Source organism: Tachypleus tridentatus, chromosome 6 (genome assembly GCF_004210375.1).
Source record: "Tachypleus tridentatus isolate NWPU-2018 chromosome 6, ASM421037v1, whole genome shotgun sequence".
In the NCBI taxonomy this organism is placed as follows: domain Eukaryota; kingdom Metazoa; phylum Arthropoda; class Merostomata; order Xiphosura; family Limulidae; genus Tachypleus; species Tachypleus tridentatus.
In genome coordinates, this window is record NC_134830.1 from 54,784,205 (window position 1) to 54,801,666 (window position 17,462).

Sequence of the window (17,462 nt, forward strand, 5' to 3'; positions counted from 1 at the left end):
TCAGCTTATGCCACGCTTTCTGAATTAAATATTAACACAGAAGGATAAAATGCCCTTACAATTTCAATCGATGTGTTTCATACGCCCCCCACCGGCAGAGCGGCATATCCGCGGACTCACACAGCTAGAAACCAGATTTCAATATCCATGGTGGGCAGAGCACATATAGCCCATTGGGTAGCTCTGTGCTCAGTTCCAAACAAACAAAGAAGTGTTACATACAGAGCCAGAATTACTCATCAAAATGTTTCGTTAAATTCTTGTGTTATTGTGTTTGTGTAAAATTAAGCACAAATCTATGCCCGCCAGGGGTATTGAAACTCGGTTTCTTGTGTTTCGTTAAATTCATAACGTTTCATGCGCGTAGAATTTACGTAAACTAGAGCTGAACTGTGCCGTCTGGAGATTCTTCGAAGCTCCAGGTTTTTTCATTCAATGATTTATTTTTTATTTCATTTGTTTACCAGCGAGAGTGGGAATTTACGTCACCATAAATATAAAGTGTATGAGCTATTTACTTGAGTTTTTTTTTCACATTTAGCAATAAGATATAGAAAGTTTTCAAACTAAATATTTGTGTTTTTTTATAGCAAAGCCACATCGGTCTACCTGCTGTGCCCACAGAAGGGAATCGAATTCCTGATTTTAGCGTAGTAAATCTATAGACTTACCGCAGTCCCAGCGGGAAACTCCTACATTGACACAACCCGGCATGGCCAGGTGGTTAAGGCATTCGACTCACAATCTGAGGGTCACGGGTTTGAATCTCCGTCACACCAAACATGCTCGCACTTTCAGCCGTGGAGGCGTTATAATGTGACCGTCAATCTCACTATTCGTTGGTAAAAGAGTAGTCCAAGAGTTGGCGGGAGGTGGTGATGACTAGCTTATTTACATGGCCAACTACAGTTTCATTTAATCGTATGACTTTCTTACTACGTTAACACTGTACATACACCTGGTGGCGGAAGAGGGGCAATAGGAGCACGAACCTTCTTACTACGTTAACACTGTACATACACCTGGTGGCGGAAGAGGAGCAATAGGATTGTTTGTTGTTTTGCTTTTTTGAATTTCGCACAAAGCTACTCGAGGGCTATCTGTGCTAGCCGTCCCTAATTTAGCAGTGTAAGACTAGAGGGAAGGCAGCTGGTCATCACCACCCACTGCCAACTCTTGGGCTACTCTTTTACCAACGAATAATGAGATTGACAGGTAGCTGATAACTCCCTCACGGCTGAAAGGGCAAGCGTGTTTGGTGTTTTCCTTCGTTTGCCATGAGTTATGTCGAAAAATATGTATAGTTTTGGTTATACGTGAACATATAAGGGCGAGCATGTTTGGCGCGACGGGGATGCGAACCCGCGACCCTCACATTACGAGTCGCACGCCTTAACCCACTTGGCCATGCCGGGCCAAGCAACAGGCGCACGAACTTTCTTACTACGTTAACAGTGTACATATACCTGGTGGCGGAAGAGGAGCAATAGGAGCACGAACCCACAGTTTTGAATCGGTAGCGAAGTGTTCCTTTCAATACATATGCAAAAACGGCTCGTTTGGGTTGAGAAAATATTTTACATAGAAGAGCGAACAACGTTTCGACCTTCTGCGTAAAATATTTTCTCAACCCAAACGAGCCGTTTTTGCATATATATTTCTCTACAAGTGGGTTTTCTCGACATCACTGTTCCTTTCAGTGGTGATTGTAGCATTATCAGTAGGAGCACGAACCGGCAGTTTTGAATCGGTAGCGAAGTGTTCCTTTCAGTGGTGATTGTAGCATTATCAGTAGGAGCACGAACCGGCAGTTTTGAATCGGTAGCGAAGTGTTCCTTTCAGTGGTAATTGTAACATTATCAGTAGGAGCACGAATCGGTAGCGAAGTGTTCCTTTCAGTGGTGATTGTAGCATTATCAGTAGGAGCACGAACCGGTAGTTTTGAATCGGTAGCGAAGTGTTCTTTTCAATGATGATTGTAGCATTATCAGGGAAAGTCGCTATTCCAGCTCTGGTTTCGAAGGTTACGGTTAAATTAGCAAATGAAATGATCCTAATAGTCGGTACCCTCTTCCCTCCAAAAAAAATAAATAAAAAATTACGCAGCCTATGAACGTGATCTCATGCTAGGAGTTATCGTATGTACGTATATATTTTTGCTTTTGGTCTCTATTTTTAAGCGCATAACGAGACATTGGAATATCCGTGCTTTGTCTATTGCGGAAAGTTGAACCATAGATTTTAGCGTTGTTAAGTTCATAAATTTACTATTGACTCACCTGAGGACTTAAGTGGTAGAAAATCGATTTTTCTCGAGTACTTTACGGAGAAATCCTTTCTAATGCCATATTTTTGCAGCTTGAAACTAATATTGGATTTTAAAAAAATATTTAAGAAGACATTCATAAGCTTGTCACGTTAAAAGTTCTTTGGAGTCAATATTTACAAAGGTTCTCTGTTTTTAAAAGTGGAAATTACCTTGGTATACATTATTTTTGGAACAACGTATTATTTTACTAGGTCAAACAATGGATATTGTTTATATATTAACAATATATGCTTATAAGAGGTGTAGGAGGGAAAGTAAAACTGGGAGGAGTGAGTGGTGCTCAAGGTTTATTTGACCGAGCGAAGATACAGGTCTTGACTCAGGGCCCTGGAAATTCTTCGAGTCTGGATTAGCTTTAGCAATTTTCCCACTTTTTCTGAGAGTAAGTTTTCTGAAGTTGATGCATTTTTACTGACACAGATTGAAACATGGGGGTCTGGGGTACCTGACTTCCTGATTCCTACATCACTGTCCATATATACATATATATACGTATATCATAAAGATGGGAATAAAACTTGCCTCAGTTTAATGTGATCTGAACTTAAATATTCGTAAGCTCTTGTTGTAAAATTTGAAAAATCAAAACGTTTGTTATCTGTTGATGATCCTTAATCGGTTTAGTTTTGAAAGAGAAGTGTATTGTTATCAAATCACCCTTACAGTCATGACCGCTGATATATTTAATCGTTAGGTACCTATTTGTTGGCCCGGCATGACCAAGCGTGTTAAGGCGTGCGACTCGTAAACTGAGGGTCACGGGTTCGCATTCCGGTCGCGCCAAACATGCTCGCCCTTTCAGCTGTGGGGGCGTTATAATGTGACGGTCAATCCTACTATTCGTTGGTAAAAGAGTAGCCCAAGAGTTGGCGGTGGGTGGTGATGACTAGCTGCCTTCCCTCTAGTCTAACACTGCTAAATTAGGAACGGCTAGCACAGATAGCCCTCGAGTAGCTTTGTGCGAAATCTAAAAAACAAACAAACAAACCTATTTGTCATGAGCATGAAACTGTGATTACGAAATAAACAAGGTGACTACATTTTGATAAATTAAATACTTCTAGACATTGTTTATTTATATCAGTACACGGTGCATTATAATTATATACAATATCGCTTGATACTGGAAAATCGATAACGCTGGGTGGGAATTTTAGTTGTCAATAAAAATCGCAAAATCATTGTGAACAGCACGTCGCCCACTCCCATCTCCACTGCACGTTTAATGACGTCAACTCTTCTGTTGTGACGTTTCCATACGGGTACTCCCTCAGCTGTCAATCCGCCATAATAGTTCAAGGCTAACCCAAGAACACCTACCTCAGCTGTAGCCGTGAGGGGAAATCTAGTGTGGATGCACTTTCTGCCGGTAAATAGCTAGGTCTTAGATTTTATCACGGTTGACAGCTGACGGTTGGGGTGTTGTTGCCTTTCGTTCACTTTCTTTCAAAATTCTTTCTGACAACATGAATTTGTGGAGTTTCCTAATATTTTCGTCGGTCAACATGTCACAAGTGTGTTTGTTGTTTGCTCTCTTTTTATGTTTTATCATGAAGTGAAGGATGTTAGAACGGCAAGTAATATCGGTAAGTTATCAAACTATCTTTTACTATAATATTTGTTTTCAAACATGAATTAATTTCTGTTATTGTAGCTGGCATAATGACTCATTAAACATGTCACATTTACAGACTGTTTGCATTATAATGACATATATTTTTGGGGTGAAACGGTGATTTGAAATTCAGGATAGTTTTAAGCGTCACACACAGCATACTATAACGCAGTGGTTCCCAACTAGGGGTGCGAGATAACATTTCAGTTTTTTTGTTTGTTTATATTAAGGGTACTGTCCTGTATATATTCAAAAGATGCCGCGCTTTGAAAAACTCCAAAGAAATAAACAGGAACAAAAGAGTCATTAAATTTAAATTTGCTTATGAACATTTGAACATTTCAAATTCAAAGAAATTTCATTTCATGCATGGATGAAAATTTATTTTTTGTAGGACATGTCGGGTTTATGCAACTTTTAGTTTGTTGTAATATTTTTTCTTTTCCAAATGTTTCGTTTTTGTTTATATATCATTAAAAACTAATTATAAAAATTTGTTTTGGCCACCTTCACCTTTATTCTTAAATAAATAATTACTGTGAGGGGTGCGAGAACATATTAATTTTTTTTAGGGATACGGGGCATAAAGAAGGTTGGAAACCACTGCTATAACGTTATTAATAAATGGATACATGATACACTTGTTATATGTTAGCAAGCAATTCGCTCAAGTTGTATATAATTCGTACCAAGACGCATTTCACATGTCATCTCTAGAAACTACACCACAAATAATTCACGGACGAAAAGGTTGTAAGAATTACGTTGTTGAACAAATTACGATTTGCTATGCAAAACATTTTTGAAATCGTAGGAAAAGTTGTTTCTTAGATTTGATCTTTCACCTCGATTTGCAACCTTAAACACAAAAGGGTTACTTTATGTATAAATTATAGGGTAATGGTCAACTACAGACTTTATGACATACTTTCATTTTATGAGGCAATAACAGGCAAAAAGACAAAAAAAGATAAGATGTGAAGCAAAAAACTTGATCGTTTATCGATATATATTGCAGTTTATATATTTATTTATTATGACATTGTATTTGGAAGATGAACATTTACGTGAGATGTGTTTTTCAATCAGTAGAACGTAAAACTAAAATTGTTATATTTATAATTAAAAAAATGATATTTTTGCTGATACTACCATAAACATATGACGATACTTAGCAGTGATAAATACATATACTGTTCATTTTTAGTTAAAGAACATGACAGACGGCAGAGCTGTTGTTTTTCCTATAATTCGCGGTTTGAATGTAATTTTTTATTATTAACTACTAGAGAAACATTTTTAAAGCTATTATGACTGTTGTGGAGATGCTAATATACATATATATAAAGAGAGTGGAAACGGACAACTTAACAAAAAGAACACTGTAGAGGGAGCAACGCAATGGGAAAAGTTCTCCAGCGCCCTCTGTTGAAACAGCATGAGGTGGTTTATATATCCGGGTTAATTATACTGTAGTCTTGGTAATGAATAAACACAATTGTAAAATCACTAGATGGTATTGTAGTAATTTCTGATTTTTTTGTCTTCAAAACAGTTGCTGAAAAGTCATAAATTGTTGTTTTTGATGGTACATTTAATACAAATTCTAACTTACCCATGCTCAGAGTGCATTACGGTATCCATTTTTATATTCAACAATAGTAGAGTATACTTGACGATAGAGGTCTCAAATTTTAACTTTTTGTTATAAAACTTCCATTAAAATCCAGTTTTAAAGTTGTTGTTTTGAATTAAGCACAAAGCTATACAATTGGCTATCTGTGCTCTGCCCACCACGGGTATCGAAACCCGGTTTTTAGCGTTATAAGTCCGCAGACATACCGCCGAGCCACTGGGGGGCTCCAGTTTTAAAGGTAAACCTTATGTGGAAAAACTGGGTAGAATAATTCCCTCATCTCCATAAATAAAATGAAGTGCAAATATTTATTTGACTACCTACTATTAGCATCTGATTTGAGCCCCTCCTCTTTCGATTAATCCTGGACACACACTTAAAATTTGATATCACTGGGTAAAGGAAAGATTGATGTATAAAGTATCCAGAATATGAATCATATTCGGGCGACTTTTATTTGAAATCCGCTAGTGTCGTCTAGTGTGGTTTCTATCTTTAGTATCAGGCGCATATTAATGGTATTGCAACTTGCGCGCACGTTTGCAGAAGGCTGAACCTCCAACTTTTATTATAAAAACAAACTGATTTTATAGTTATAGCTCAGCTGCTTATGGTATTTAACGTTTTAAACATTCTTCTGATGAAGTATTAGCATTTGAAGCTATTTGTTTTTCAACACGTGTGAGTTGTTGATCTCACAAATTAGAACCCTCCTTCAAACATTCTGGACCTCCAGTGGCACAAAGGCAAGTCTGCGGACTTACACCGTTAAAAACCGGGTTTCGATATCCGTGTTGAGCAGAGCACATATAGCCCATGGTCTCGCTTTGTGCTCAATTCTAAACAAACAAATAAACATTCTGGGCCTGAGGTTTATATTGCTTGAAACCAGTTTCATGCACTTTAAAAACGTTTATTCGAGAAAATAGAAGAAATATATTATTGGAGTAACAATAATGAATTACAACGGAAAGTGTGGGGGGGGGGAATTTCGCCTCCGGTTTTTTCCCCAGTAGTAGTCCCACTTTTTAACAACCCAAAATTACCCCTTCCACACAGTCAGGCATATATATTTTTTTCTGGAACTCGGACATCTTATGAAACCACTTTGAAACTGGTTTGTTTCGAAATTCGCGCAAAGCTTCTCGAGGGCTGTCTGCGGTAGCTGTCCCTAATTGACTAGAGGGAAGGCAGCTATTCATCACCACCCACTGCAAACTCTTGGGTTATTCTTTTACCAACGAATAGTGGGATTGCCCGTATTATTATAACGTCTCCACGTCCTAAAGGACGTTTGGTGTGACAGGGATTCGAACCCGCGACTATCAGATTACGAGCCGAGCGCCGAACTACGAACAAACTGATACCACTTCGAAATTCTGTCTCAAGCTCATCAGTGAATTATCTAGGATAAACAACAAAACTTAACTACGCTACCATTATGACTACAGTAATGGTTCGGATAAACCGAACCAGCTACATGTGAGGCAGTTTTTCACGTACTTGTTTTTTGTTTTTTTTGTTCGAACTCAAGGAAAATTAAGTTTTTGTAAATGTTTTAAATTAACAATCTCCGAATTTTTAGTTGTGTATATATCTTGAAAGGTCACCTGTAAATGGACCTACTGGCGTAATCTTTTCTCGCCCTTATATGTGCTTATTTGGGATATCTGCGCAAAGGTACATAAGGGTTATTTGTGCTAGTCGTCCCTAATTTTCAACTGATAGACTAGAGGGAAGGGAGATTGTTCGCAGCGTCAGTTGTTAACGTATTAGTTACTTGGATTGAATTGTGAGATTTGATTTACACTTTTATAACAGAACCACGTCTCCAAAGTTCGGAGAATAACTGTTTGAAGTTCGGGACACGAACCATGAACCCTCAAATACACAGTCCTGCACGCAACACACTGGGTCATGCTTACTCTTCACTTATTTTTATGGTAAAAACTTTGTTAACCACATTAAGTATAAATTTATCGCGCAGATTGAATAGAATAGGCTTGTTTGTTGAAAAATGAACTGTTGTTACGTAAGTACTCGCTCGCAATCATTACACCGGTACTTGTATCCGAATAAAGTGTTATCATTAACGCTGGTGATACGATATATATAAATATCTACTTGGAACGTATTTATTACTTATGATATCATATCTAGACTTCTTAAAAATTAAAAGTTTTGAAAAATATTGTGAGCGTAATCGACAACAAATTAAAGAACGTCCTATAACCTTTCACGATCTATGAAGTTAATATGAAAGTCGTATGACCTTCCTAAATTCCTGCTTATTCTGAGCAAGTTGTAGAGCAAAGGGTAATAGCAGGTGACTAGGTTTGAGGGAAACTTCTATGCTATTAAGTGGTTGAGCGTTTCAGTTTTTAGTGAAAGGTTTGGTTTGAATTACACGCAAAGCTACACGAGGGCTCTCTGCGTTAGCCGTTCCTAATTTAGCAGTGTGAGACCAAAGGGAAGGCAGCTACTCATCACCACCCACCGCCAAAACTTGGGCTACTCTTTTACCAACGAATAGTGGGATTGACCGTCATATGATAACACCCTCACGGCTGAAAGAGTGAGCATTTTTGGTGTGATGGGGATTCGAACCCACGACCCTCGAATTACGAGTCGAGCGCCGAACCACAAACAAACTGATACGGGTCTTTAGTGTTAGGAGGGGGGTATAAAGTATGAACATAAGACAGATGATGTCTAGAAAATAAAATAAAAACGAAACAAGTCTCAAGGGCACTTTTGGATGTGTACTTCATTTGTCTGACTCTTTATTGTTTTAGGCACAGTAGGGCTGTAAGTTGCCACCTATTGAGCATTGTCTGTAGTTAATTACTTTTGCCCACTTGGAAACAGGGATATTACTTGTTTTTTTCGAGGAAGAAGTCATTTAATTTGGAGAAAATACGTGTGATAAGAATCGACAGCACTCCCAAGCTGTTACAATATTAATCATCATTCCTGATGACGAGAAACCCACTTGAAATAAAAATGTATCTTAGAACGGCTGGTATGGGTATTAACACTTTGATTTAACCTGAGCATGACCAAGGAAGGTCGAAACGTTGTTCTTTCCCTATCAATAAAAGTGTTAATACCCATACCAGCTGTTCTGAGATACTAATAATCATTGTTCCAAGGTATGTGTGTTTCTAGCTACAAATACTTGTGCCAACTAGTGACACATCAGAAATTCTGCGAATTTTAACGCTGAAATCACTACTCGCAATGGAAGAGCAGCAATACCCCATTGTAAAATTTTGTATTTGACAATAAACAGATGTTTTTATAAATGTTTCAGTGGATTTTATGACGAATTCAGGAACCCACATTTATTTCGTTTCTTTCCTGGGAATGTGATCGCTTACAGATTAGGTTGAAACGTGAAAGGAGATTTTTGTCAGTTAAACGAAGTTTTATTTAAACCAATTTACGCTTTATATTGCAAATATTTAGACTTCTGTCCAATCATTTTTTAAAGTTCGTTAGCACGTGTTGCCCTCCTCCAATAATCTCTGCTCATTGCAAGATCTTCTGCAGTTTCTATCCAATCAGATTTTTTAAGTTCTGTCACATGTGTTGCCCTCCTCCAATCATATTGCTTATAACTAAGTCTTCTGCAATTCCTGTCCAATTAATTTTATGTTCCTTCACATGTGTTTTCCAAGCATCTCTGTTCTTTACCAGGTCTTCTGTAATTTCTGTCTAATTTTTAAAGCTCCATCACATGTATTACCCTTCTCCAATCAACTTTGTTCATTACCAGGTCTTCTGCAATTCCTTTCTCGTCTATGTCTTCGCTTGCTGGCTAGTGGCATTCTCCCTTATTGTTTGCAAAACATTGAAAAGAAAGTTTAACTTGTTTATATATTGATGTTGAGTTTCACTGTTTGTTACTTTACAGACTGAATAAACTGAGAAATAGTTGAATGACACTGCGGAAGTGTTGTTATTTTTCATTTTCAAACATGAATGAAACGGGAAAATGGAAAATCCGCATCTTTTGTATTTATTTATTATTACTATTATTATCGCTTATCTAACTTTGTAACTTTTTGATATACGCATTACACCAATAATATTTTTGGAAAAACGCATGTTTGGCCACCAGGCTCCACTTATTTGAATCAGTGTTTTTTGTTTTTTTTTCATGGTCAACTCACCACTAAGTAGTGCTATACAGTATACGGTCATTTGATTGATTAAACATCTATGTTTCTGAAAATATTTTTTACCAGGAAGCTTTGAAAGCAATTTTTACAATATGAATTCAATAGTTAGTAGTTGTAGACTGTGGCTTGAAACATCCAAACTATATATGTTTTGTCGAATTTCAACACGCTCTATTAGTGTGTGTGTGTGTATCTTTGAGAGAAAAACTTTCACTTACACATGCAAGTTACTTTCTTGTGCTACGCCCTTTCTAGAATTAACTTACGATGTACTTATTTTCAGTGCTGCATACACACTTTGTGGGTTGGTGTATCGATCACTCGATTATATCTCTTTATATACAAGTGTGTAGCTGTATGCATTTTCTGTGAATTAAGTCTATCCCAAATAGTAGTGCGACGGAAAAAGCAGTGTGGAAGTGTTCGGGGTTCTTATAAAGTTTGAAAGTATATTTATGAACTATATTTTTAAAGTTGTAATTTAGGTGCTCGTCAGAGGGAGCTGCAGTTCGTAATGACGATGTTAAGATAAGTCTAGCAACACCTACAAAATTCTAGAAGATTTGACATCTGTTTTCTAGTAAAGTCGAGAGAATATTATATTATATACACGGGTTTATTAAAACGATTGTAAATGAAGCAATACAACATTTACAGTTAATATAGCGATTCAATTAGTGTGTTTTCAATTCGGATGTGAAATTGTACAAGTAACTTTATTCTTAGGTTAGTGTAGTGCATTTCACGTATAAACGAGACTTATTTTGACCAAATGATTTCAAACAACCCGCCTAACTTTTAGTTTATAACATATCAGGTCGTACAATAAGTAAAGCCCGAAAATTTAATAGAGAAAATACATCATCATATCTGTCTTTGTAGAAAACTTTAATGACTAAAATATGTAGTAGAACGTGTATAAAAATGTTCAGACAAATAAAAGAAACTAACCCAACTCCACTTTTTCAGATCATTAGTCAAATAAACTCTTATGAAAATGGATGTGTCTGAGGAGCACATTAGGTATATAATGCTTTATGAGTTTAAAAAAATGCAATAGTGCAACAGAAACTACATGAAATATTCAAGGTGTTTGTGGTGCGAAGTCTCTCAATGAAAGAAAATGCTGAAGGTGGTTTCAGAAGTTCATATCAGGTGACTACATCTTAAGTGATGCGCCACGTTCAGATCGTCCTGTTGAGTTTAATGATGACTTGCTGCTGCCTGCACTTCATGAAGATTGTGCTGTAACAGTTGAAGAACTAGCAGAGAAGCTTAATTCAACCCTTTCAACAGTTCACCGTCATCTGCAACAGCTTGGAAAGGTGTCAAGACTTGGAAAATGGGTCCCTCATGATTTGACAGAAGCCAGCCCAAGAACAAGAGTGGACATTTGCACTCTCGTGAAAGTAACTCTTTTTTTTTTTTGGACAAGTTAGTGACTAGAGATGAAAAATGGATATTTAATAAAGATGTTAAATGCTGCAGACAATGGCTCAGTGCAGGTAAACTGGCTAAAACACAGACCAACTTGGACTTCCACTCTAGAAAAGTTATGTTAAGCGTTTGGTAGGATATTGTTTGTGTAATTCACTTTGAGTTGCTGCCACTCAAACAAATAATAAAATCAGATTTTTACTGTCAACAGTTAGAACGTTTGAATGTTGCATTTAAAGAAAAGAGGCCTGCTTTGATCAGTCGTAAAGGTGTTGTGTTACACGATCATAACGCACTCCCTGATACAGCAAGGATCATATCTGCAAAGATTGAAGAGCGAGACTGGGAAGAACTTCCACATCCTCCAGGCCTTGCCCTATCTGATTATCATCTATTCCAAAGTTTGCAGAACTGTCTTGATGGAAAACAGCTTGGAACAAATGAAGATGTCAAAACCACCTTCTCTACATTCTTTTCTTCCAAACCCGAAGAATTTTATAGAAGTGGGATTCAGAAGTTTGTGAATCATTGGCAGGAAGTAATTAATAATAATGGAACATACATTATTGATTAAATAATATTAAATAACATTGAAAACGTTTGAAATCCTTTCTCTTTTTCTGAAATCGGCCATTACTTAAGGGATGACCTGATATACAGTGAAAATTTTTCGTAATTGATATGAAATATGAATTTGTAATTAACAATTTTGATATATATATGCACATATACAGAAAGGTAGATATTTAATTATGAAACTGCTGTCAAATTACGTGTTGTGAATAATTTATTCTTTTATTTTTTTGTAATAATTTTTGTGTGGCTGAACGCTCTTACTTTTACGATATTTATGGCTACTTGGGAATGATCAAGTGTATGATATGCAAATTATTTTAGGGCCTCGTTTGAATATGCAATATTCGCAAAAAAGTAAAACAGTTTTTCCATGAAAGTCACAGACAGGATATTCCGTTATGAAGTGGAAAGCGTGGTAAAGAATTAATTGCATGGCTTACTAGAATAAATTTGCAAGTTATATTTACAATAAATAGAAAACAATAAAACCCGTTAATTAGGTGTACAATTAGTTTGTAAAGTTACATAAATAAATACTGTTAGGATATTTGACGCTTAAAAAATAATCTTGTGTTTCGAGAGATTTTGCTGATTAAAATAAAAGTTACGAAGTTTTTGTGGTTTGAGGAATTTATATTTAAATGTAAGAAATATGGTGTAGAATTTTACGGTAGAGGGCGTTGGATATTCAGTTGTTTTTTTTCCTGTTTGCTGATTTAGCTTTAAGTAAAGGGTTCTTATCGTACAATTTGAAGCTCTGTGTAGGATGTCACGTAACTATGAAAATGGAAAACGATTTCGGAAATAAGCTGAAAAATGTATGATAAAACACTTTAAAATGTATCTAATATAACGCATTTATGTATGATATTTTTATGGACTGTGATTTAATGTATAATGTAAACTAGGATACGAATGGGACTTATACGATTTCGTCGACGTCATGTTAAACTGTTCTAAAACTTCCTGGGCCCACCATGGTCAAGCGTATTAAGGCGTTTGACTCGTAATCCAAGGGTCACGGGCTCGATTCCCGGTCGCACCAAACATGCTCGCCCTTTCAGCTGTGGGAGCGTTATATGTGACGGTCAATCCCACTATTCGTTGGTAAAAGAGTAGCCCAAGAGTTGGCGGTGGGTGGTGATGACTAGCTGCCTTTCCTCTAGTCTTACACTGCTAAATTACTGACGACTAGTGCAGATAGCCCTCGAGTAGCTTTGCGCGAAATTCAAAACAAACAAAACTAAAACTTCCCTAAACGGATCATTTATGTATTACGACTAACAGCTGGAAAAATATAGTATTTAACTTAAGGTGCGAATAGAACTTTTCTCTTCATAGTTTTCGTAAGAAATTGAAAGTAATACAAACTATTCACTCTAAGGCTTCACCTTGTTGTCGAACCTAAATACGTCGTCTATTTTACTGAATATCCCTGGTAAACAGTAAGTGGATTAAAGACCCACAACAGTGCATTTCAAAATTATTAGGATTGTTGTAACCAGAACCGTTTTCAATACACGCTTTAGGAGCAACCCGTAGTTCCCTGAGGTGGCTCGTGGAAAGGTTTTGAACAGTCATGTTAAGGAAATAGCAGCATAGTATGGATCTCATCGTGGTTCGCGAGATAAAAATAAAACAACAAAACAGTCATGTGATCCGTGAACACAGTAACATGAGAATCGTTACTTTATAGAGTATTTTAATCGTTTCAAGCCTCTCAATTTGAATATTAGTACACGACGTGCAGTGAGGGGAGCATAGGGCCAGATGTAAGGGGGTGCTTGTTGGTGCTGAAGCTATCTGGAAATATCTCTTAACTTGCCCTGTCATTCTCGCATCTAACAAAACATACGTGTTTTTTCACATCTTGAACGCTATAACTACGGCATTTGTGCTAACAGAATGTAGAATGCGATTCCATAAATCTTTTTGGGCTCATCTAAGCCCCTTCATCAGGAAAGGGCTATTTGCCCTCATGCTAAAACTTAGCGCAGTATCCGAAGATAACCATGATATTAATTTTTGTGGAAACCACTGTAATTAACAACAACCAAATAAATCGTTCAACTTTATTTTGGGCTACTAGAGTGCCCTTGTATCAGTATGACTTGCTGTGAAGAAAGATGATTTGATGATGTTGATTTATCATGTTTTCTACTCGTTGAAACGGTGCAGGAAAAATCTGCTTTCCTTAGCCCTTTTTCCAGAATTCTGTGTAGTGTAATGTAGCATAGTGTAATACTGACGAGTTTAAACTTGCTCCTTTGTTGCCATGTGTAAGATTTAACAGAATCTAACGGACCTTAATCCTCTCACTAGAGCATCAGTTTATCATTGTAAGGAATGAAAATATATTTGTTGATTTATTACTAGTGATGCGATATACTGATTGTATTTCAGTCTCCTTTTTGGAGTTTTGATAGGTTTGATTTGTTGAATTTCGCGCAAAGATACACGAAGGCCATCTGCTATACAAATCCCTAGTTTAGCAATGTAGGATTAGATAGAAGGCAATTAGTCATCACACCCATCGCCAACTCTTGGGCTACTCTTTTACCAGCGAATAGTAGGATTGATCGTACCGTTATAATGCTCTTACGGCTGAAAGGGCAAACATATTTGTTACGGTGATTCGAACCCGCGATCCTTAGATTACGAGTCGCACACCTTAACCCACCTGGCCATGCCGGGCGATTTCGCATAAAGCGACCCCATGTTAAGAATTGCTTAATGATAGACCGACTTTCGTCATCCTTAAAAGAGCAGCTGTTAAGAGAACAACATTTCGCAATTGTTGTGGAGAAGTTTTTAGTGTGTGAGCGTAATTTTTATAAACTACGTTATATTTACGTATTATTTATATCGATTTTCAACTAATAATTTTATGTCCCATTAAAGCATCTTCACGCAAGACATGATACTGTTGAAATGAAATTGAACTATTGCTATACTGTGTTTAAATAAAAGTCTAAAGATACAAATAATACTTTATGTGGAAGTAATTTCTTTATGAAGGGTTAGGCAGGAAGAGACGATCCATCTATATTTATCAATCGAAAGTTTGCAAATAAAAATCAAACTTATCCTCCACAAGATTCAACAGATATTACTTCACAATTTATTTACTGAATATTTATTATTTCAGACGGCCCGGCATGGCCAATCGTGTTAAGGCGTTCGACTCGTAATACGAGGGTCGCAGGTTCGAATCCCGGTCGCATCAAACATGCTCGCCCTTTCAGCCGTAGGGGCGTTATAATGTGACGGTAAATCCCACTATCCGTTGGTAAAAGAGTGGCCCAAGAGTTGGCGGTGGGTGGTGATGACTAGCTGCCTCCCCTCTAGTCTTACACTGCTAAATTAGGGACGGAGAGTGCAGATAGCCTTCGTGTAGCTTTTCGCGAAATTAAAAACAAACCCAATCCTCTAATTAAATACATCTTAATTGGAAGGAACTTTAGTAATGCAGACATTTAGTAACCGTTAACACAACTTGTGTAAATAAGGCTCTTTAACCTGTTGACTGCCAAGTATTTCAGCTGTTACGGCAGCTCCTATGCCGGGTGTTTTCAGCAAAGTTGAGTAATTTTAAAACAAAGGAAATAAGCAACAAATACTATTTTTTCTCTAAGCCAAACGTATAGTAGTACACAAAATGAAGAAATATGTACAAAACATGAAACAATAATGCACAAAATGTCATTTTTGGTTATTGGAATACATGACACATTTAATCATTCACTTTCATCATAGTTTCTGCATATTTATTGGTCTCTGTTACAATATGGTTGACAATTGTGGGAAGGAAGAACTTTTGAAAACAATAAAAGGGCTTTGAGTCTTCGCTCAAATCGTCGTACTGGACACCATGATTTCCTGAGAAGGGGTTTATAACTGGAGCGGCAAAAGATTCAGCATTCCAATCATTGTCATTAGGGCACTTTTTCTTGGAACTGTTCTTACCACGACTTGCAATTTTAGTTTACCTCCTGGTGTTATAGCCCGTTTACCAGTGCTGATTGATGGCCAGTTAACATCATCTTCACTAACATCTGAGCCTTGTATTTCCGTATTTTTCAAAGAATCTTCAAAATCCGAAGCTTTTGAATCGCCACTGCTATCTTCAAACTCCGAACCAAGTTCAAAATACAAATCTAATGCTTTTTCATTTTGTAACTTTTTTCGTGACGCCATTTTGGATCGAAAGTGAAACAATTTGTAAGTAGATCAAATGCATATATGATGCTGGCATCTAGCGTAGAAGTTAGGTATTATTGAGAACGAATTAGCTCGTCCGTGGCACTGTGTTACTGATCGGCTTGGACGAGTTATCTCCTCTATGGCACTGAACAGGTTAAAAGTTTCCACATTATAAGTACAAATATGTATGGCAGACTTCCAATATCGGTCTGTAATCTTCCCACTGGATTTAGACCAGAGATGTTGTGAAACGGAACCAGCTTTTTTCTATTTGAAGGGCTAGAAGGGAAGAGGTAAGTTTGTGGGCCCTAGTTAGTAGGCAAAGAATAAGATTGCGTTTGAAAGAGAAGGGTGTAAATCTGTTATATTAAGTGTAAAGACCATTAAATGTGTTCTCACAGTAGACAGAAGTTGAAACATTTTCATTGGTAACTTGTTTTGTTTGTTAAACCACCTAAGATACCCATTATACAAAGGATTCCCTCATTCAAATGTTTACCATATATTTTGGAAGACAAAGCTTCCACATCACAAAACAGTCGTAAAAAGAAGTAACTCTTAATGTTCTCAGATGTTTAATTTTCTTTTCATTTTACGTTTACATTATTTAAAGTAATGTTTATTTTGTGTTTTGGTAGATTTGTAAATAATTTCGAATAACTGTTATTCGCTCAGCTTTATTTGTTATTAAGCACAAAGTTACATCATGGACTATCTGTATTGTGCTCACATCGAATATCCAAACCTGAGCTTTAGCGTTGTGAGTCCTCAGACTTACCACCGAGTCACTGGAGTGCATCTAGTTTCGGAAGGTCCTTCGGTGGGACAGCAGTAAGCCTACTGACTTACAACGCTAAAGTCAGGGGTTCGTTTCCCCTTGGTGGGCACATCAGATAGCCCGACGTGGCTTTGCTATAAGAAAACACACACTCACGCAGAGTTTCGGTAGAAATTTGTACCACTTTAGTTTTGTTTAAAGCACTCATTATGGAACTGAAAAAACAACAACAGACATTGGGTTATTAAGAAGGTTTGTTGTTCCAGAAACAGATGTTGTGGTGTAGGAAAACTTCACGTAACATACTGAGGCCACAAACGTTTATTCAAGACATATTTTTATAGCTTACGTTTCAAGAATGAACCAAACATGTTAATAAAAACACAGAAAAATATCTATGTCACTTCAGAAAGTACTGGAGCTAGTTGTTTTTCAGCCAAGTTGCAAGGCATTTGTTCATCAAAGTGAGGAAGTTACATCCGGGTGCAAATGGCACATACAAAAATAATGTACTTTTATTCCACACAGTGAAAGGAAATTTTCTAATTATCTCCTATGAAAGTAATATTTCCGGTTCATTGTATGTACGAGCTACTTCCGAGTAACAGGTGAGTGTTAGTTAATTATTTGCAATGTTTTATTTGTATAGACTTTCAATAAGCAAATTAAGGTTTTGAAAATGTAGCTAGAGATCGCTGTGAATC

General features: G+C 36.9%; 1 protein-coding gene across 1 annotated transcript in view; it reads left to right on the top strand.

Annotated features, from left to right (window-relative positions):
• Positions 1-3,625: 3,625 nt before the first annotated feature.
• Positions 3,626-17,462, top strand: part of LOC143252551 (receptor-type tyrosine-protein phosphatase N2-like) — a 116,996-nt gene continuing 103,159 nt past the window's right edge. Inside the window, exon 1 of the mRNA XM_076504883.1 lies at positions 3,626-3,915. Within this exon, the coding sequence (XP_076360998.1) occupies positions 3,892-3,915 (24 nt within the window). The 5' untranslated portion in view covers positions 3,626-3,891. The remainder of the gene's footprint in view (positions 3,916-17,462) is intronic.